This window comes from Podarcis pityusensis, assembly GCF_964106645.2.
Source record: "Podarcis pityusensis genome assembly, chromosome: 12".
Taxonomy (NCBI): Eukaryota; Metazoa; Chordata; class Lepidosauria; order Squamata; family Lacertidae; genus Podarcis; species Podarcis pityusensis.
In genome coordinates this window covers 8,543,573-8,565,848 of record NC_138037.1, presented here as the reverse complement: position 1 = coordinate 8,565,848, position 22,276 = coordinate 8,543,573, and the positions used below count along the sequence as shown (strand labels likewise).

Genomic DNA, 22,276 nt, shown 5'->3' with positions numbered 1-22,276 from the left:
GATTCTTGTCTCTGAACCCATGCCTAAGAGTATGCTGGTGTGGCCGTAATCCTGTTTCCACATGGCCATAATAATAATAATAATAATAATAATCTTTTTTCACCTGATCTACTTTCGTTCTCAGCATTCCCTTGCTCCAAACCCGTAAGCAGAGGAGAAATGAAGTTGCATTTTTTACTTTTTATTTTTGGCCATGTGGAAGTGCCTATTTTTAATGCGAAAGCTCGGCTGTCAGATTGAAAAGCTTGTCATGCAAATCGTCCGCAGAAGAGACTACGGCTAGATTAAAAGGACCAGAGCACACAGCGCATGCAGAGAGACACAGATGAAAGAAGGCGCCGCAAAAATAGAGCGCTCCTGTTCTCCCCTGACTGATTTCTTCCCATCTCTCAGAATTGTTCTATCCCCCTCCCCGCTTTAAAAGCCTTCTGCATCGCGAGTCCGGCCCTTGAGACAGAAAAATACGTTTCTGTCTTGCATGAAATAAAGCCTTGAACTTATGGTTGATCGCACTCGGGTGACAATAACGGAGAGGGAAGGGAAGTTAAAAAGGGAAAGGGAAAAAATCAAAGCAAAATTATTAGTTCGCAGGCACAGAAGATAAAGCACGGAACTGTGTTGTGACATTCTGGGCTTGTGTGGGGCTCGAAAAGATCACATTTACAGGGGACGGAAAGGGTATTTTCAGTACAGTCCTAAAAGTGTCTGTTGTTGTTGTTTTGTCGTTTAGTCATGTCCAACTCTTTGTGACCCCATGGGCCAGAGCACGCCAGGCACTTCTGTCTTCCACTGCCTCCCGCAGTTTGGTCAAACTCATGCTGGTCGCTTCGAGAACACTGTCCAATCATCTCATCCTCCGTCGTCCCCTTCTCCTTGTGCCCTCCATCTTTCCCAACATCAGGGTCTTTTCCAGGTAGTCTTCTCTTCTCATGAGGTGGCCAAAGTATTGGAGCCTCAGCTTCAGGATCTGTCCTTCCAGTGAGCACTCAGGGCTGATTTCCTTCAGAATGGAGAGGTTTGATCTTCTTGCAGTCCATGGGACTCTCAAGAGTCTCCTCCAGCACCATAATTCAAAAGCATCAATTCTTTGGCGATCAGCCTTCTTTATGGTGCAGCTCTCACTTCCATACATCACTACTGGGAAAGCCATTGCTTTAACCATAGCTTTAACTAAAAGTGTCTTCTCAGAAGTAAATCCCATTGAGTTACCACTTATGGAATAGCCTACAGAGATAAACCATAGAAATAAATTTGTATTCACACACCTGTTCACAAAGGCTGCACTGGGGGGGGGGGTCAAGCCATTGTCTCTCCCTACACTGGTACATTTCTTATCTTTCCTGATAACTCGCAGGTGGTACTGAAATTGGTCACAGTCTTATTTTGAGAAAGCTAAGATATTATCTGTTATATGTATAGGCATCTTCGGATTTCCTGCATTAAAGAGAATTCAGATTTGAATTCATCGCCATGTGTGAGAACTTGGAGGCCAGCCAGTCCTTCTATTAGGCTGTGCACCCACATCGTCAAAAAGACACCAAGAATGAGTAAAAGATTTACAGAGCAGAGTGCTCCTTCGAGCTGAACCCTCGGAGGATTGCTGCTAGACTACACACTTTATGGATTCCGGAGGTCCAACAAGACAAGGACATCCTTTGGGGTTGGACTTCAGGCTCCCCAGAGTTAGTTAATTATAGACTCTGGACTTCATACTTTTGAGGGAACTGCCATAACTCAGTGGCAGAGCAGTCACTTTGCATGCAGAAGGTCGCAGGTTCAATTCCCAGCATCTCTAGGTAGGTATGGGAGACAATCGTGCCTAAATTCCCAGAGAGACACTGCCAGTCAGGCAATCCTAAGCTAGATGGTTTGACTCAGTAGAAAGCAGCTCCCCAGCCGAAGCCAGGCTCAGAGCAGCTAACAACGGTAAAAATAACACAGTTTACGTAAAATCACAATCAATTAATTGAAATACATTCTAAAATCAATTCATTCTAAAATCAATTCAGAGTCAAATTCATGGCAACCATTGGGCTAGAGTTCTATGAGGATTACAGAAGGAGGGGGTCAGACTGTGCCTTGGCCAAAGGCGTGGTGGAACAGCTCTGTCTTGCAGGCCCTGAGGAAAGATGTCAAGTCCCGCAGGGCCCTAGTCTCTTGTGACAGAGCGTTCCACCAGATTGGGGCCATGGCCGAAAAAGCCCTGGCTCTGGTTGAGGCCAGCCTGTGGCCCAGGATCTCCAATATGTTTTTATTTGAAGACCATAAGGTCCTCCATGGGACATACCATTAAGAACGGTTTTGGTTTAAGAACAGACTTCCGGCACAGATTAAGTTCGTAAACCGAGGTACCACTGTATAGGGGAATGGGCAAAGGGACTTTATTCTTGCCCTGAACACCACAGATTTCACAGAAGCTTTTTGGTGCTCCTATGCAAACATGGAAGTGGTTGGAGAATTGCTCACCATCATGCTTAAATGCACCACAGGTGTATAGGAGCCCTGAGATCCACCAACTGGAACTGTAGAGGTTGTCTGGTTGGGCTGTGATTCATGTCATTAGGGTTGCAGCTGAGTTGGAGGAATGTGGGTTCAGATCCGCTGCTGGTGACATCATTTGGGGGGGGGGGAGCCTAGCTCACAGCAGAAGCCGAATCTGGATTTCATTTGGTAAACGGATTTGAGTTTTGATCTTCAGCGGACCAAAGCATTAGAACATAAATTACCAAGTTTTCATCAGATGTCCAGAACTTCTCACCGGGAGCTCGTTCTTACCATTAAAAGCAGCTGGTCGAGAGTCAAAGCTTTAAGGTAGAGGCTGAACATTCCTCTGTTCCATAAGGCCTTGGCGAAAAGCCTGGGGAATCTGTTTGTGAGCCAATCCCTCCATTCTTGGCAAAGGCCTTCATTTCAGCACAGGATAGTCCACTGCTGTGTGTAAACATAAGTTCGATTATGATTCTGCAGCCTGCCCTATGGCTAGGCTTGATGGAAGTTGTAGTCTGATACATCTGGAGAGATGCAGTAGTCAAGACAACGCAAGTGTGATGACGGGCAACTGTCAAGAGTAAATCCAGATGAAATATACTCGGAGTCGAGAGTGGATTTCATGCTCTTTATTCAGCTCATAGTGGTGAGGAGGAATGGAAGTTCCCCCAGAATGTCTGCTTTATATACATTATTTACACAATGGGCCCCACGTGATTGACTAATTCCGGGATTCTCCTGTAGGCCAATCAGGTTGCAGATTCACTTCCACGTGATCTGGATTGGGTGGCTCCTGTGGACCAATCAGACTGCTGCATTCTGAATCCTATTGTTCTAGGACCAATCAGACTGCTGCATTTTGGATCCTATTCAACTCAGTACATAACACCAGGAGTGATGTCAGATCTGATAATCAGAACAGGGAGAGTCAGAAGCAGAAGAAGAGCACCAACTGGATGAGGCCAATGGCCCATTCAGTCCAGCATACTGTTCTGACAGTGGCCAAGCCAGGAGTCAACACAGAGTAGTCAGGAAGAGGATTGCCCCCAGTGTTCCAGCTAAAACAGGAAGCCAGTCTTAGTGGATGGAGCAAGGCTGAAGCCTAAGGACACTGCTCAAGGATATGCACCTAACTACAGCCTTGGTGGGCAACCATGAGGGTTAGAGGATCCCCACATCTCTGGGCCCAATGACTCCTCACTCCTACATGATAAAGAGAGTCAATAAGACAACCCTCCTTCTCATAGTCACTCCTCCTGCCCGCTCTTGGCTTACTGTCTGACCTTGACTCCCGCACACAATCATTTGATACCCAAAGGCAATGCTTGACACGCAACAAATGACACATAGGGTGAATATCTGCACGCCCAGAGGGGAACTGGAGAATTCTCATCCTCAAAACTGAGCGAGGGCATCCTGGGGTCAAATCAGTTCTTTCTTTCGGTCTACATACTGATTTCCTTCTCTTCACTATACTTACTATAAATACCCCTTTCTTACTTTTAAAGCCATGGCCTGCCCAAGACATTTTGCTGCCCGAGGCAAAAGTCAAGGTGGTGACTTTGCCAACCTACGTAGAAAAGCCAATCAGACTGGCAACCAAATCGTACTGGTGATAATGGGTCAGCATCCACTGCTCTGTCTGCTCCCCAACCCCCTGAATCTGCCGCCTAAGGCAGCATCCTTACTCTCCCTAATGGTAGAGCCGGCCTTGTTGAAAGCTCGACATCACGCTCCTTCCTTTCATTCCCCTTCTATTTTTTGCTCAAGTGCCCTCTTGTTCCCTTCTCTCTGCTCCATCTAATATTCGATTAGGCCTTCAATTTCCATGTCTTTGACCTCTCCCTGCGAACACTGTACTCTGCCTCTTAATAAAAGTCTTACCTCTACTTTTCGAAAGCTCCTTCAAGCCCTCTTCTTTGGTTCTGAGTTTCCTTCTACAAACCCTTACGCAGTACAGAACATATTCTTTCCCTTGGTTCCTTGCCTCCTCCCACTCCCTTACTTCCCTATTGTGTTGGTTGGTGATAAATGGCTGGCCTACAAGGAGGAAATAATCTTTTTCAAAAACCCGCATTGCCTGAAAATTCCAGCAAGATCCACTAATAGTGTTGGGCGCCTGAAATACCAACACATTCATTATGACATAAGCCAGGGTTTATTTTAGGGGACCCCTGACCATTAGGTCCAGTCGTGACCGACTCTGGGGTTGCGGCGCTCATCTCACTTTACTGGCCGAGGGAGCCGGCGTACAGCTTCCGGGTCATGTGGCCAGCATGACTAAGCCACTTCTGGCGAACCAGCACAGTGCACAGAAATGCCATTTACCTTCCCGCCGGAGCAGTACCTATCTATCTACTTGCACTTTGATGTGCTTTCAAACTGCTAGGTTGGCAGGAGCAGGGACCGAGTAACGGGAGCTCACCCCGTCGCAGGGATTCAAACCGCCAACCTTCTGATCGGCAAGTCCTAGGCTCTGTGGTTTAAACCACAGCACCACCCGCGTCCCTGCGAGGGGTTATATGGGACTGATAACCCCATACAGGATTCACAGCCCCTGTCAGCCACGAAGCTCACTTGGTGTCCTTGGGCTGGTCACTGCCTCTCAGCCTAACCTGTGAGGAGCTGAGCCTACACTCAAGTAGGACCCTGGCAGAGACACATGCCCAACTGGCATGTTCTCTCCCTCCTGGTCGACCATTTGGGGGCTTCAAAAGCTTTCTTCAGCCCGAACATCACAGCGACCGATGCCAACAGACACCGGCACACTTAGGGATCCGCAGAGTTTGCGCAACTTGCATAACAGACCTCAGCAACTCAGCATTTTGGCTAATCTACTTTATTTACATATAAACACACACGGAGCACTGCAACATGGCTCCCTCTCTTTCTAGCATCAGACAGCAAAGAGAAAAAGAACAAAGGACAATAGTCCTACTTCACGGAAGACAGTAACACAAACATCCTGTCTCCGTCACTTCCCACTCTGTGGAGCCAAAACATACACTGTCATGTGATAGACAACAATCCCATGACTGCAATCATGGAGCAGGAATTCTAACATAACCTACCTTACAGGGTCCTTGTGAGGGGTTGAGTGAGGATGGGGAGAACCATGTATACTGCCTTGAGCGAATTAAAGAAAATAAAAATGGTATATAAATGCAATAGATGAATAAAATTAAACATTGCTGAAAGTTGCTAGGAGGACCCCATTCCCCACCGAGAGCTACAATTCCCAGCATGGTTAAACCATCAATCTCTCATCGCAGGGAACTCTGGGAATTGTAGCTCTGGGAGGAAGAATAACAAACCCATCAGCTGCCCTCGGAAAAACGGGACATCCCATTTTTTTCCTGTGAGGGGACAGTGGCCAAAATGGCTGCAACAATCTTGTGGAATTTCGGGTTGCACTTTTTTCAGGCACAGTGCCCCCAAAACACACGTTTTGGGGCACCGTGCAAAATCAGTGTCCTGAAACAACAATTTGGGGGGTGCTGTAATCTTGCATGGGTTACGTGTCTCATGCAGAAATGCAGCCCTGGAAGATGGTGTTGTGGTTTTGGGCCACTTCATCTTTGAATGGGGTCTCCTAGCAACTCCAGTATGCTTAGCAAACTACAGTTCCCAGAATCCTTCAGGGGGCGGGAAGCCATGACTGTTTAAAGTGGTATCGTAGTGCTTTTAAATATATGGTGTTAGTGTGATCCCAATGCTATGTGTGCAAAACCACACAAATTCCCCACCCTTCCAAAAACGAAGAAGTGGAAATAGGGGGCGGCGAGGCATCCAAAGTACTTTCCAAGAACTGCCGCAATCCATTTTGGATGCATCTGGGGTGTTTTCTGTTGCAAGGGCCACTCCTCCTGTGAGGCACCCTAGCGCGGAAACTTTGGTATGTGCTGTAGATTCTGTGCAAAGTGGGGTGGGCAGCAAAACCAAGCCAGATGAAATTTCAAAACCCAAAGAGGCCTCATTAAAGGGGGAGTGGAGTTTGTGTGTATGGTTTGTGTGTGAGGGAAAAGGGAGAGCGGGAAGAATACATCTGAAAAAGAAAGAGGGAAGGAGGAGGCCTGCCATCTAGCGGCCTCAACTAGCTGCTTCACATCAACAGTTACATAACCCCTCTTCGGTAAGGGATTATTTTTAATGCAAATCAAGCGAGGGAGTTGAAACACAAAGGAATTTTCCTACATTGTGCGGAACGACAAGTTCTTTCCATTTTTAATTCCCCCCCCTCCCAGCTGTTTTAACGGTTAGGAAGCAGCAGTCGCACAAGCGCTTCGAAGCAGGACAAGCTGTGGTCTCAAAACCCTTAGAAAACAAACAAACTTCAGAGTTGCGCAGTACGGGAGAGTTATTTGGGCAGGACGGTGGGGGGCAGGTAGTGGTCCACAGGAAATTCAGGACTTCAGCATTGTTTTGGGATTCTCCTGATGGCGACAGTTTGTTGCGGACTGGGGACTCTGCCCATTGTGGAATGTGGCCTTGTTACTGTCTACCATAGCAGTCAACAACTAGGGGCCATGTGGCCGAATCCGTCCCACCTGAAGAGTACCAGTTGGCCAGCCAGTATCTCATGCTCCAGTTCTCATGAACCTGAACATCGGAGGGGAAGATACTGGAGACCTCTGGAGGGTCCCAGTATGGAGCAGGACCCCATAAGTAGACCTCCTGGAGACTACAGTTCCCACCATCCCTGACCATTGGGCCATCCTGGCTGGGGATGATGGGAGTTGGGAGTCCAATGAGTTCTGGAGGTCTGCAGGTCACCCATTCCTGAGCTAGGATTTGTTGTGTGGGTCCTAGACCAGGCTTCTTCAACCTCGGCCCTCCAGATGTTTTGAGACTACAATAACCCACCATTCCTGACTACTGGTCCTGCTAGCTAGGGATCATGGCAGTTGTAGGCCAAAAACATCTGGAGGGCCGAGGTTGAGGAAGCCTGCCCTAGACCTTCCCAAACCAGAAACCCTTGAGGAACTAACTGTGCGGTTCAGGCATGCTTCATAAAACGGGGGCAACATTCACACCTCTGGGAAGAGCATTGCTGCTTTGCTGTGTAATAGTTGGCATGTCTGATCTAAACACTGTGCCAGGTAACACGTGGGGTAGCCCTAAAAGAACACACCCTCCAACATTTCACAGGTGAAACACAGATCTTGTTGTATACAGAAACGGGGGGCCATCACAAAAAAGTCCCTGCCATGGCTCAACACCAGCTGGGCAGCCCCCAGTGGCAGCGTTACCATTTAGTTATTTATTTAAATTGCAAATCTCAGATTGTAAATTACAATATAAAAAACACAAAATACCAAATTTTTATATTTTTATTTTTTAAATCCCCTATCCCACAACACATTTAAAAGGGCAACCCAAAGCCTGGTTGAAGATGAATGTTTTTGTCTGGTGCCTTAAGTTGTATAATGAAGGTTCCAGCAAGCCTCCCTGGGGAGAGCATTCCATAGAGCGGGAGCCACTGCAGAAAAGGCCCCGTTCTCGTGTTGCCATCCTCCAGACCTCTCATGGAGGAGTCATGTGAAGAAGGACCTCAGAGGATGATTTCAGGGTCCAGGTAGGTTCATATGCAGAGAGGCAGTCCTTGAGGATTCACCTACCAATCACAGTTTCCAAGATGGTTGATTTTAGGAAAGGCTCTTTTAGGAGAAAAGAACCTCTTCAAATTACAAAACAGTGATTTATCAGGGCCAGGAGCCAAAAAACAGACAGTGCCAGGTAAAATATAGAATGAATTCAGCAAAAAGCAACAGCAAGTGTGATAAGAGATTCCTGCTTTGCAACTAGCCGTGGGACCAAAGGCCACCATTTCCTGGAACAGTCTCCCCCACCCTGGTGCACTCTAGTTTTTGGACTTCAAATCCCATCAGCCCCAGCCAGCATAGCCAATGATTGGGGATGATGGGGGTTGGATTCTAGCACCATCTAGGATACAGCAGATTGGAGGATGCCGTCCTGGAAAGACATGTAACCTTCTTACCAAGATCATAATATCTGCTTGCCTCCTCTGCCACTTCACGTTTGTAATGTACAGTGGGGATGATTTATGGCTTCACAGCAAGGTGCCCTCAGGTCTTGCTGTGATGGATATGACAGATTGATCCTGCACCAAAAAGTGGCATTTGCAATTGGGGATGCTGGAGAATATGCCAGGATTGCTGCTTGCATTAAGACTGCTGGTTTGTTTAACGCCACATCTCTCTCCTGAACATCTCCCTTACAGCATGTGTCGATCAGCCGTATGTTTCCAGTCTGCAATGAGCAGATGGGGACAACAGTGTTCGCTTACAATGCAAGACACCCTCTTCTTGTGTGTTTGTGCAGGATTCAAAAACACCTGGTGGTGATGATGTATGTTCTTCTTCCTCACAATTCGTAGGGACACTTTCCAGTAGTTGTTGTTTAGTCGTTTAGTTGTGTCCGACTCTTCGTGACCCCATGGATCAGAGCATGCCAGGCACCGCTGTCCTCCACCGCCTCCCGCAGCTTGTTCAAACTCATGCTGGTAGCCTCGAGAACACCGTCCAACCATCTCGTCTTCTGTCGTCCCCTTCTCCTTGTGCCCTCCATCTTTCCCAACATCAGGGTCTTTTCCAGGGAGTCTTCTCTTCTCATGAGGTGGCCAAAGTCTTGGAGCCTCAGTTTCAGGATCTGTCCTTCCAGTGAGCACTCAGGGCTGATTTCCTTCAGAATGGATAGGTTGGATCTTCTTGCAGTCCATGGGACTCTCAAGAGTCTCCTCCAGCACCAGAATTCAAAAGCATCAATTCTTCGGCGATCAGCCTTCTTTATGGTCCAGCTCTCACTTCCATACATCACTACTGGGAAAACCATAGCTTTAACTTTACGGACACTTTCCAGTATTTTCCTTCAAATACATCTGCGGTTAAATATTGTACTCTTCAATTTTGACAACAAATGTTGCCACTGCCTTAAATTTTGCATTTCCCAAAGAGCACTTATCTCTACTTTTGTACAAGTCGAGTAATCCATGCCCAGTGGTTGCATATCGCAGGAAAACTCTAGCTTTGGCAAATTCCCCCTCCCCAATAAATGAGATTTTCTCTACTGACTTTCTCAAACTGTTCTTACTTTTTATTTTGGTCACTTATCTGTACATTGTCAGGGAATCTTAAGCTACATACTCTGATAAAGTGAGTCCCAGTGCTGAATTGCTTGAGCTACCGTAGCAATATGCCAAAAGAGGAAAGTTACTTTTGAACCTCCGGAAGAGGCAGGATAGAAGCTTATAAAACTCTTTGTGATGAGAGTGAAATTTATCTCCATCACTTATAATTCAAGAACCCATTGGCAGCACAGTCAGGGGAGACAAAAGGCAAGTACTTCTTTGTACAATGCATAATTTACTTATGTAATTTGCTGCAAGGCACAGCAAATTTTGACAGCTTCTTGCTTAGATCCCTTCAAAAGATTAGAGAAATTCAAGGATAGTAAGTCCACCAGCTGGATTTGATTGTCACCAGGAAATCAGCACTGAACTGTATTCGGGTCACATGGAGATACCACATGGATGACTGCCTGGTGGCAAGCAAGGTCCATCTCAGGTTAAGGAGAGCCCATAGCACAAAGGAGAAAGAGAGACCTCAAATCAACAGTGCCATCAACTCTCAAGCATGTGGGAAAGACCCAGGACAGGCCAAAATCCCAACAGAAGTGCAGAAATTCCTTCAATTCCTCCCTCATGCCACACCTCCATGGCCTCCTCTTACGGCGTTGAGAACAAAGATCTGTGCCACAACACGATTTTTTGATTGACTTGCCTAAGATCCAGGAGAAAGTGCCGCCTTTCAGAAATCCCCCCAGACGTCATTTCTGCCTTGAAATCCCGCTAATGTCCGGGAAAATCCAGACATATGACAGCCCTAGTACATCACTTTCATAGACCTGTCGAAGGCCTTTGACCTTGTCAGCCGAAAAGGACTCTTCACATTGCTCAACAAGATAGGATGCCCACCGAAACTTCACAAGATGATTGTGTTCCTCCACAAGAACGTGCTCGGCACTCTCCAGTATGATGGCTCATCTTCAGACACCTTTCCTACAAAGAGCCGTGTGAAACAGGGCTGTTTTCTTGCCCCAACTCTCTTTGGCACATTCTTCTTGATGGTGCTTTCAGATGCCTTCAGCTTGACTGAAGGTGTCAGGAGTGCGTGCAGGAGCCAGGCCCTGTGTCTGGTAGGGATTTACAGGACTGGGGCTTTCCTAAGTTTGTTCTCAAGAGGCAAGGTGCGGCCGCACAGGTAAGGCCGATTGGTAACTCACAGCACCTGGTGGCAAGAGCCCAGAAGGGATATAAGGGCAGCATTTCCCTTTGGCTCTTTGCCACAGCAACATGCTTCCTGCTTTGGGCTTCTTGACACCTTGCTTCCTGATCCTCAGACCCTTGGCTTCTTCACTCCTTGCTTCCTGATCATTGGACCCTTGGCTTCTTCGCTCCTTGCTTCCTGATCCTCGGACCCTTGGCTTCCTGACTCCTGGTTTCCGGACTCTCGTTCCTGCTCCCACCCTGCCATCTTGCCCCAGGTCCCGCCATCCTCTGCCAGGACTTTGAGCGCCCGCAAACCGGACCATTGCAGAAGGTGGGCCATACTTCCATTCAAGGAGTGATGGGGGTCTGTTCAACCTGGCAAGTCTCCACACCAACACAAAAGTGTGGTGGGTCCTTACCTGAGAGATGTTGCTTGCAGATGACGCTGTCTTGACTGTACACTCTGAGGAAGCTCTCCAGAGACTCATCAGCTGTTTTGCTCAAGCCTGCAGGGAGCTTGGCCATACCATCAGCCTCATGAAGACCAACAACCTGGGTCAGGACGTCGCTGGCACTCCACACATCAGCACTGACAACCATATGTTTGAGGTGGAAGGCCATTTTGTCTACCTGGGTTCCACCATAACCAGCAACCTCTCCATCAACACTGAGCTGGACAACCCTCTCCGAAAGGGTATGAGAGAATGAGATGCCCAACAAGATGAAGGTCTGCCAGTCTTGTGTGGTGAGCACGCTGCTTTATGGAAGTGAGTCGTGGGCAACTTAAAACTGCCAGGATTTGTGCCACCACATAGATCGGATGGCGGTTAACAATGAGGGGAAACTGAACCATGATTGCACGCACCTGTTGAGTACACGCATTTGATTGCCTTTGCCCTGCAACATGGACTTTGTAGTATTTAAGGAGGAGACTAGCGGTGTTGGTAGCAGCCAGTGGGAAGGGCTGCTGTCATGTGCCTGACCTCCCAGGAGTGGAGTCTCTGCAGTTTTCCGAGAGGGAGATGGGGAGTGACGAAGCACCAAAGACTTCGGCATTGTGCAGCTGCCAGTTTTGCATGCTTCTTTATTGACAAAGAATATTAGAGCGAGGCTGCACTGCAGTATGGGATCTGTAGTCTTCGAAATGTGCTTGATGAATTCTTAAATCTGGGACTCCTTCAGACTAGGGTTTCTTGCATTGGGTGAACATATGTGGTACAAGGTCATGTATCTCCTCTGTGGTGTTTACTCCTGTCCTCCTGCAGTGTTTTTTCACCGGTCATCAGTGTCTCTCAAACTTGGCTTCCCTGCTGTTCTGAAGACTACAACTCCCATCATCCCTAGCTAGCAGGGCCCGTGATCAGTGATGCTGGGAGTTGTAGTCCAACAACCTCTGGGGAACCCAAGTTTGAGAAAGGCGGAACCGAGGCCAGGCTTTAAAAAAGCCAAACACGTCCCACCCCATAATATTTCCCCCTGCTCCCCAACATTTCCAGGTAGCAAGTGCTCCTGCTTCCCCGCCAACCCTCCGTTTATTTTTATTTTATTTTGTTCGCTCGGCCTCGCAGCGCCCCAACGTGGCCTCTGAGGCGGCGGGAGGCCTGGCCGTTGCCTTAGCAACCGGCGCGGCCTACTCCGGCCCAGGGGAAAGGCGAGGCCTGCGTGGATTAGATCCCGCCCGCTGGCCCGTGTCGAATCTGCGCCTGCGACTTCGCAGAGAAGGAGCGAAAGTGCCGCGGCGGAGCGGGCGCCGCGTCCGCCTGCTTCGAGGCGGGGCGAGCGGAGAGGGCGGCCTCGCCGGCCGGGGATTTCATCATGCTGGGGGCCGGGCCTCGCCGCCTCCGCCGCCGCCCTCCTGCGCTCCATGCCGTGGCCCCTTAGCGTCCTCCGCGCCGCCTCGCTCGGCCGCCTCAGCAGCAGCAGCAGCATCCGCAGCCTCCTGCTCAGCCCCCTCGCCTCCCTCGGCCTCCAGCCCAGCCCCGCCGGCCGGACCCTGGTCACCAGGCGCCCCGGGTCCCCCTCCGCCGTCCCTGCCTCCTCCTCCTCCTCCTCGCCCTCCCAGTGGACCAGCAACCCCGGCGCCGGCATGGACGGGCCCGCCGCCGAGGCGCTGCTCGCCCCGCTCAGGCAGGCGGTGCGGCAGCAGGTGAGGCTGGACGGGGGGCTTGTTTGGAGGGGGGGGGTCCTTTGTCCATCAGTGGGGGGGGGGGATGTCTGCCTGCGTTAGGAGGGGGGACTCCGCATACTTTGGGTCGGGGGGCTTCTCTCCTTTTCATCCTAGGATCTTGCCCCCCACCCCGCCCCCCCCAATCTGGATGAGGGTGTGTATATATATGTATATATATGTGTGTGTGTATACACACACACACACACACACACACACAGTGGTACCTCGGGGTTACAGACACTTCAGGTTACAGATGCTTCAGGTTACAGACTCGGCTAACCCAGAAATAGTACCTCGGGTTAAGAACTTTGCCCCAGGATGAGAACAGAAATTGCGCGGCGGTGGTGCAGCGGCAGCAGGAGGCCCCATTAGCTAAAGTGGTGCTTCAGGTTAAGAACAGTTTCAGGTTAAGAACGGACCTCCGGAACGAATTAAGTACTTAACCCGAGGTACCACTGTACACACATATAAACATAATACACAGATATACACACATACTGATATACCCATACATACGCACACACATATATATATCTGTATCTATATATATGCACATAACACATAGGGATAAATAGTTGCACATACATATAAATAGGGATGCACACATATCTGGAGATACACACACACACAGAGAGAGAGAGAGAGAGAGAGAGAGAGAGAGAGAGACATATATAGTTACAAACACACAGGGATATGTCTATAGAGGACTTCTCTTTCCCCCTTTCAATAGGCTTCCCCTTGCAGTCTGGATCTGTGTAGTGGGAAAGAGGCGAATAATCGCACCTGACAGCAATACTGTCAGGCTGCAAAGACGCTTTACACAGGTGTAAGGCCCCGCTGGGTGCAGTGGGGCTCGATTCTGAACAACCACACGTATAGGATTGTCCTGGGAGCCTTCTGATCTGAGGATACCCAGTGACAAGATGCAGCTGCCCCTGGTTGTCCTTTACGCTTGGAACTCTGGGTGGCATTTGCTTGGGATTCTGGATCCTGGGTGTTTTCGGGGGATCCTAACCAACCCTTGATTTGCGTGTCGTGATGTGGTGTCCTTTCAAAACTTGATTTAGGACAGGTGCTTCCTCTGGATCCTTCCTTTGTTTGAAGCTTTCTCATCCTAGTCATCTTTCTCTGTTCCGACTTGCATGTCACTCTGCCCCCCATTCACGGTGTAGCTGTAGAATTAAGAGATACATACAAATGCTTAATTCCTGGTTATTCTCCAAGGCTTTCCACTGTAGCTTTGAGGTGTGTAGGAAGTCACCATTGCTTTAGAATAACCCCCCTTTAGTTACTGATCTGTATCTACCTAAAGTTGGATTCATACAGACATTCCTTAATTCTGTTTGAGGAAAGTCCTCATGTACATTTGAATTAAAGTGCTGTGTCTTTTTGCAGCATTCCTGTTCTCATAGAGAGCCAGTTGGGTGTGTTTGTGTGTATGGCAGTGGGTCCTTTCCGCAGGTTCCTGAGATTTGTCTTGTGTTACAGCTAATTTCTCTGCTGCATTTTCTTTCATATAACTAGGTTCCTATATTCCGTTTGGGTGGGTGAGATTTACCTGAACATAGATCTGGGTCTTCTGTGAGATTCCTGCCTTCCTCTTTATAAACTCATATGCTTCTCTGCAGTTCCTCTCCCACTGTGATAAGCTGAGCTGAGAACAAGATAGATATGAACTCTTTCCCCCTGCTGTCCCATATACTGTGGATGGTCTTTCCTCTCATTTTCTTCAGCTGGATTGCTCCAGCTGTTTAGAGGAATGTGTTTAAGGTCCCCTTTCCCCCCTACAGTGTGAAATGATGATTCAAACCCATTTTTAGCAGAGTGGAGTCCACACAGAGCATCGTTTTCTTCTCCCGCATGTCTTACACAGCACAATGCTCTATACATATCTATTAAGAAGTAAGCCCCATTGGGTTCAGTGGTCCTAGGTTAGTGGGGGATTGCAGCTTTAGCTTTCTACAGAGTTGTTTCACTTTGAATGCATTATTCCTAATGAACCTTTACCCTGCCCCTCATGACACTCCTTTTGTAGACAGATGTGATACCTTGCAGTAAAGAATTGAATCTCTGCGCTCTCTGATTCAAAGATCTGAAGCCACTTTTGTTCATTTGAAAAGAAGCAAACTAAGCATTTTCTTATGGTCTTTTGGGTAAGATCAAGCATAATATATGTTCTTATCAGTTTAATAGGCTGTTCACTGCTTTGGGGGTCTTTAGGCTGAAAAGCAGTTTATATAAACAAATTGTAGTCGTAATAATACAATGGTTGTAAGGATTTGGGGATATATTTAGACTCCCAGTAGGGATGAACGCCTATTGATAGACGGTGCTGCTTTAAAGCATTGTACTGTTAAATTTCCTTAACTTTTTTGTGGGGGATTTCACATGGTGGAGATGAGCTGTGCTTCCCCACATACCATCTGACTCTCATCTGCTTGCTTCCTGCAATACTCTTTTATATCTTTGCATCCTGGAGGGTGTATGTCTATATATTCCAGTCTAATGCAAAATTGGATTTGTTTGGTTGTTTCACAACTGAGCAGAAGGCCCTGCATACCCAGATTATTTATATACCTGATCTTTAGACACATGGTTATTTCTGTGTAAATTCCCCATTATGCCACTAAGTTCACAGTCTATTCTTGCTTAGCTAGTCATGTAAAATGGACTCAGATGGGTGTCTTTACATAACTGGATGGGTAGCATCTTAATTAGCGTATGCTTCAGCTTTGTTTTTCTTGTGAATCATCATACACCATCCCAAATTACCTGGTTCTAAGGAGATCTTGCTGAATCAGGTTTTGGTGGCTTGATTCAAGAGTCAGAGGTTATCCTTTTAAAAGGAATCTCAATAGCTGACACACAAACACAGTCCTGTTTTCTTAAACAGGAATCTTCCTGCTTTCTCATATTTGCAATAAGGAAATGCTGAAAGTAAAGCTTGGTGTGAGAAGGGACTTTTGCCAGGCACAGAGAGTGTGCTGTGTGATGTGAAATTAGCCTGGCAGAGATTAAGATCTGGTGAATGAAGAGGAGGTTGTATGGACTGTTGGCTTGTCCCCGTCATTAGGGAACGAAGAAACATTTTAATTACACCTCTGGACAGATCTCCTTGAGTGAGAAATCAGACCTGGGCTGGGTTAATGTTTTCCTCCTGCAGCAGTGCCTGATGCAATAGGCTTCTGTGTTCGAGGGGTGGATCCCTTTCCCTGCCATAAGGGACAAAGCTGCAGTGAAATCTGCCACATCAGTCTAGCTCCGTTGCACTTTCTTTGGGTTGGGCAGGTTCTCTCAAATAAATGAATCCTGTCGGCATTTCCTTCCTCTCCCTCCCTCCCCCCCTGCCTCCCCCCGCCTCAATTTCTGCCTTTTTCCTGTGTGCTCTGGACTTTCTCTTTCTTGACATGTGAAACTGCAAATGCTGCTGGCTTTTTAAAAATGCATGCTTCCCCCCCCCCCTTTCATTACTGGTGACTGCAGATTTCAAATGTCTTTTTAATATTGCTTTCCTGAGGTTTTATCTCTCAGCCGACCCTCTCTTCCTCCCTTCTTCTCCTTCCCTTCTTTTCTAGCTTAAAAAAACAACCTTCAGTTCCCTCCCTTCTGCCACGTTAGCCTGCAACTGCAGTGACTTCGAGTCAAACTTTCACATTCAGAATCAAGCTCGTTGTTAGTCTGGCTGCAGCAATGGACACTGTCGGGTTTCTCTTTCGCTTCTTCTCTGATGAGTTTGTGGTCTGTCATGCTTGGCGTGCCTGCCTCTTCTTTGATTAATCTCATAAGGATGGAGATTTCTTTCCACATCTGAAGCTCTTTCCCTCCTGCTCATATTTTCCTTTGCCCTTGACTTCTGCTCTTCCTGCCAGCTGCTTGTCGGTGGAGCGAACGGTTTACCAGTGTAGAAAGAACTTATTATAAAAAATGCAGTCCCATTTGAGACCATCAATAAGGGAAATCTATTTAGGGGGAAGATTGATGCTGAACTGTGATGTGTGAAACTAGGAAGGTGATGGAGTTTATAGTCTTTTTTAAAAAAAATGAATCTAATCCTTAAGGCATTCTGCTAGTCCGATGCCTTCCAGATGTTTTGGACAACAACTGCCACCATCTGGCCGGGGCTGATGGGAGTTATAGTCCAAAACATCTGGAGGGCACTAGGTTGGCAAAGGCTGTTGTGGGATATATCCAGCTAAGCCCTTGCATTGGTTTGTCCAGCTCCATACAATCTCACCTGCTGGGAGCAGTCAAGACAGTAGACTTATTGAGTGTCGACTTTTGTGTATGCCCCTCCCCATATATGCACTTACCCACACCCCAAATCTGGGGAACTGTGATTGTGACTCACTAGGGTTTGTACCCTTTGTGTATATATTCACTGCAAGACTCCAGATGCATAATTTGTGACAAACTACTTGGGAATTCTGAGTAGGCGTTCCAAGGTTCTACACAGACTCTATGGATGGAACCTGGGACTTTTGGAGTTCTATCCACCTAAGTTTCACAGTAATGTTGCTCTGCCCTGTTTTCCATGTAAGGAAAAACTAGTATTGAATTTTGTGTGAAAATTGAAGTGTGTGATATAAGACCTATGGTGGTTCTCAGCTATGGGACCCAGTAGATACAGCGTGGAAGGGAAATTTGTCATAGCCTATCCTCCCAGGACTGTTGTGAATGTGAGATAAGAAATCCCTAGTAAGAATGACTTTTCCTAACCTACATTGTTATCAACCCACTGTGAAACCATCCTTAAGCCTTTATCAAGATGTCTGCAGTCAGTTGCATTGCTGTCTTTCAAAATCATATGGCTTTTATTGAAATGCCGTAATAACTTGCTTCTGTCAATTTGTTTTTGTTTACTGTCACATCTTTCAGAAAACCAATGATACCGAAGTGCTGGACACACTTCCTAGAAAGTAAATTGCATTCACACAGTGGGACTTGACTTCTTGGTAAAAGTACATAGACTGTGACGCACCACACTCTGTGCATTTCTTTGTGAGAGCTCACTCCCCACTGCCTTCAAAAGGCAATTGTACTGGTTTAAACATCATTGTGGGTCAGGTATCGCTTGCCCCTCAAATCCATGTGTATGTTGTGAGTTTAAGTGGCAGAAAAGTGCTGTTTCTGCTGGCAATTCCTCGCCCCCCAACTATGTTCATGGGACTTCTTTCAGAACTGAACCCGTACTGACTGTTTGCAATTCTTTTTCTAGGGCGAACTTGTTCGAAAGTTGAAGGAAGAGAAGGCTCCCCAGGTGGATGTAGACAAAGCAGTAGCTGAACTCAAGGCTCGCAAAAGAATCCTCGAAGCAAAGGTGAGCCTTGGGGGTCAATTTTTTTGTTGGCTTTTGGTTCCCCGCCCACCCCCCTTATGCCAGAGTAAATGACCAAGGTTTAGGGTTGCACTGACAAGTTACAATGAACTTCAGACTTTTGTGCTTCCCCTCCCCTTTTCTTCCTCCATTGTGCCTGCAAGGAGGTGGCTGGAAGTTTCGGTGTCCATTTCCAGATTAACCATAGTTCAGCATTTCCTGCAAATGCCAATCTATGGTTCTTCTTGATTATGGTTAGTGATAGCATGCCAGATTCAAAGTGTTGGTACTGACCTTTAAAGTCCTAAACGGCTTCGGCCCAGTATACCTGAAGGAGCGTCTCCACCCCCATCGTTCAACCCAGACACTGAGGTCCAGCTCCGAGGGCATTCTGGTGGTTCCCTCCCTGCAAGAAGTGAGGTTACAGGGAACCAGGCAGACGGCCTTTTCGGTAGTGGCGCCCACCGTGTGGAACACCCTCCCATCAGATGTCAAGGAAATAAACAACTATCTGATTTTTAGGAGGCATCTGAAGGCAGCCCTGTTTAGGGAAGTTGCTAATGTTTGATGTTTTATTGTGTTTTTAATATTTTGAGGGAAGCCAACCAGAGCGGCTGGGGAGGCCCAGCCAGATGGGCAGGGTATAAATAAATTATTATTATTATTATTATTATTATTAGTAGTAGTAGTAGTAGTAGTAGTAAACTTAAAGTTGTAAGTGGGGTGGCTTTCCTCATCTGTCGTCGAGGCTAACTTCATGCTTCTAAACTGCTCCTGGCTGCACTGGGTGGGGGTTGCCTGGCCTATCTTTGTAATGCTCAACCACGGTTTAGACCAGCCTTTGCCAACTCGCATCAGTCCAACTTGTATTTAGGCCAGGCATAGGCAAACTCGGCCCTCCAGATGTTTTGGGACTACAACTCCCATCATCCCAAGTTACAGGACCAGCGGTCAGGGATGATGGGAGTTGTAGTCCCAAAACATCTGGAGGGCTGAGTTTGCCTATGCCTGATTTAGGCACTCACTGGGTGGCCACTGGAAACAAGAATTGCATGCTGATGAGTGAGCAGGTGGGCCAAGTGGGAAATGAGTGCTCTTCTGGGTCCAGCATAGAAAGCAAATGGGCTGCGGGAGAAGCCATGAAATACTCCTTCCCTCCTTGGTCAGCCCCCAGAAGGCTAGCAGAAATTTTGGCAGATTAGTAACTTTTATGGATTTATTCTCCTGCTCTTGAGGGTAGGACTTAAGGCAGTGGTTTCAAGTTACAAGAAAGGAGATTCCAACTAAACTTTCAAAAAAACTTTCTGACAGCTACGAGAGGTGATGGACTCTCCTTCATTGGAGGTTTTTAAGCAGCAGTTGGATGGCCATCTGTCACGGATGCTTTAGCTGAGATTCCTGCATTGCAGGGGGTTGGACTAGATGACCCTTGGGTCCCTTCCAACTCTAAGATTCTGTGATTTAGAAGACCGCAGTACAGCAGTCAAATCATTGAAACACCAGCACGAGAGGACTAAAAAGCAACTGGGCCAGTTTAAAAAATAAGTTGGTGCAGCAGGAGGTTAAAGCAGCTTAAAAGCCACAATGGAATTATTAAAAAAGTGTCTAAAGCTTGATAAGAAGGGTTCTAGCTGAACGTCTTGTTGGAGAATTCCACAGTCTGGATGTCACTTCTGAGAGAGCCGACATCTGTGTTCCCATGAAGCTGTCCTGCAGTGGTGAAGGAACACAGGGTAGCACCTCCTACGTAGTGTGGAAAGAGGCAGTCCTTCAAATAACCTGGTCCTAAGCCATTTATAGTTTCTTAAATTCTACCTTCTCAGCTCTACTGTACTGGACTGGGTCACATATAGCAAAAAGCATTGCTTCTCCCCTCTAGTTTATTTCAAAGTCTCATGTGCAGAGACTGTCATGTCTTGGGGGCCGTATAACTACCATTTCCATTTTTCTTCTTTTAAACATCATTTAAGTTTTTGGAATTTGGCATCCCAGCTATGTTAGGCTTATTAAAATTTTGCATCGTTTCCCAATGTGTAAGCCACACAGTGATCTGCAACCACAGTAAAGTACGGAAATATAATCACACAGAGATTATTAAAAACATATTTAGCAATGTTGTTGGTGCTATATTATCTTTGAGGAGAGCTGGTTAGTTTCCTTCTGGTGCTAAATAAATGCATCTTAGCAATAAGACTTACACGGAGATCCCTTTTCCCCCAGTAGCACCCATTTTATCAGGAAATTTCTCAAAAGGTGTCTATTGATTGCACCATGTATAGGCTGCTTTCTAAGCCATCTGTTTTTGTAAGCTATCCTCCCCCAAGCTGGTGCCCCCCAGATGTTTTGATCTGTAATTCTCATCAGCCCTGGGTAGTGCACCTGTGTTGGGTGGGACTGATGGTCTTGTAGTCCAAAACATCTGGCGAGCACCAGGTTGTGAGAAGCTTCCCTAAACACTTAACTGAGGACTTCAGCTACTTTTCTGGAGGTTTTTCCATCACTGGCTCCTTGTCATGTGCGCTTCAGAGTCCTGGCTCCGATGCAGCTGAAAGCAGCATGCCCTATGACAGTGTTTAAAAATAGCTTTTACAGATGTTGGGCAGCTTCAGATACAAGCAGAAGACGTCCAGCACTATTCTGCTTTATGCAGGGCAATGTATCTCTAAAGACGGAGGTGTGTGTGCTACTGAGAGAAAGAGAGAGAATAATCGGATCAGGGAAGAACTATTTTAGTTGAAATCTATCATTCGTTTTTTTACAGGAGCTGGCTTTGCAGCCAAAGGATGATATCGTGGACAGAGCTAAAATGGAAGATACTCTGAAGCGAAGGTTTTTCTATGACCAGGCTTTTTCTATTTATGGAGGTACCCAATTTATAATTGTAATTGTAGGCTCTTTAGAGCATGATTTCCTGTGTTCTCCACCATTTATTTATTTTTGCAGTCTTAGGCCGTGATAAAATGCACAATACAGGATGTAATGGTCAGTTTTAAACATAAGGCAAGCGGTAACATAGAAATCAAATTTAACAATAAAAATAATGAAAGCTGTCGGAGATCTAGCTTACCATCTGCATTAAGCTGAATGGTGCAAAAAAAATTAGGTGGGTGTATGATACTGTCAGGGGATGCGGGTGGCGCTGTGGTCTAAACCACTGAACCCCTTGGGGTTGCCGATCAGAAGGTTGGTGGTTTGAATCCCCGCGATGGGGTGAGCTCCTGTTGCTCGGTCCCAGCACCTGCCAACCTAGCAGTTCAAAAGCACACCAAAAAGTGCAAGTAGACAAATAGGTACCACTCCGGCGGGAAGTTAAATGGTGTTTCCGTGCGCTGCTCTGGTTTTGGTGTTCCGTTGCACCAAAGACGGCTTAGTCATGCTGGTCACATGACCTGGAAAACTGTCTGCGGACAAACGCCGGCTCCCTTGGCCTGTAAAGCGAGATGAGCACAGCAACCCCAGAGTCGTCTGCGACTGGACTTAACTGTCAGGGGTCCTTTACCTTTTACCTTTTATGATACTGTCATTCAGTGCAATTTATTGCTTGGGTCTAATTCTAACACTGCTCCATAGTACATCATGAGCAAATTCTTTTTATGGGTTTAAACTTTATAGGAAATTGTAAATTCCCTTTGAGGAGAGCCTTTGCTTTACTTAAAACTATATCTGGTTTTTGTAGGTTATTTTAGACAGGTATTACTGTAACAGACCTTTTAATCTCCACTAGTGGAGCAAAATACTTGCGATGTAATCCTGTGCACACTTACCTGGAGTGTGTCTCACTGATCTTGAGCCCAGTGGTGCTTGCATCCTAGTAAAAATTGCCAGGAGATGCTTCTCTCCATGTCAAAAGGAAGTTTCTCACGGTTATTGGTAGGATGAGTTAATTGCCTTAATCTGCAAAAATTCAACTGTGTAATAGCCAGCAGTAGTAAGGAGATAACAATTAATTATGTTCTATATTATGGCACTAATAAAATGTTGCAAAACTTTTTATAATGCTCATGTTGTAGATTGCAGACGG

At 46.9% G+C, this 22,276-nt stretch overlaps 1 protein-coding gene across 2 annotated transcripts in view; it reads left to right on the top strand.

The window, feature by feature from the left end:
- The first annotated feature begins 11,520 nt into the window (after positions 1–11,520).
- GARS1 (glycyl-tRNA synthetase 1) overlaps positions 11,521–22,276 on the top strand; it is a 28,066-nt gene continuing 17,310 nt past the window's right edge. The window contains exons 1-3 of one of the 2 annotated variants that reach the window (XM_080974076.1): positions 11,521–11,541; positions 18,157–18,258; positions 21,017–21,119. In XM_080974076.1, coding sequence (XP_080830202.1) covers positions 11,536–11,541; positions 18,157–18,258; positions 21,017–21,119 — 211 coding nt within the window. In that variant the 5' untranslated portion in view covers positions 11,521–11,535. Of the gene's footprint in view, positions 11,542–12,562; positions 12,921–18,156; positions 18,259–21,016; positions 21,120–22,276 lie in introns of those variants that run through there. The other variant, XM_080974075.1, reaches the window with a different exon arrangement.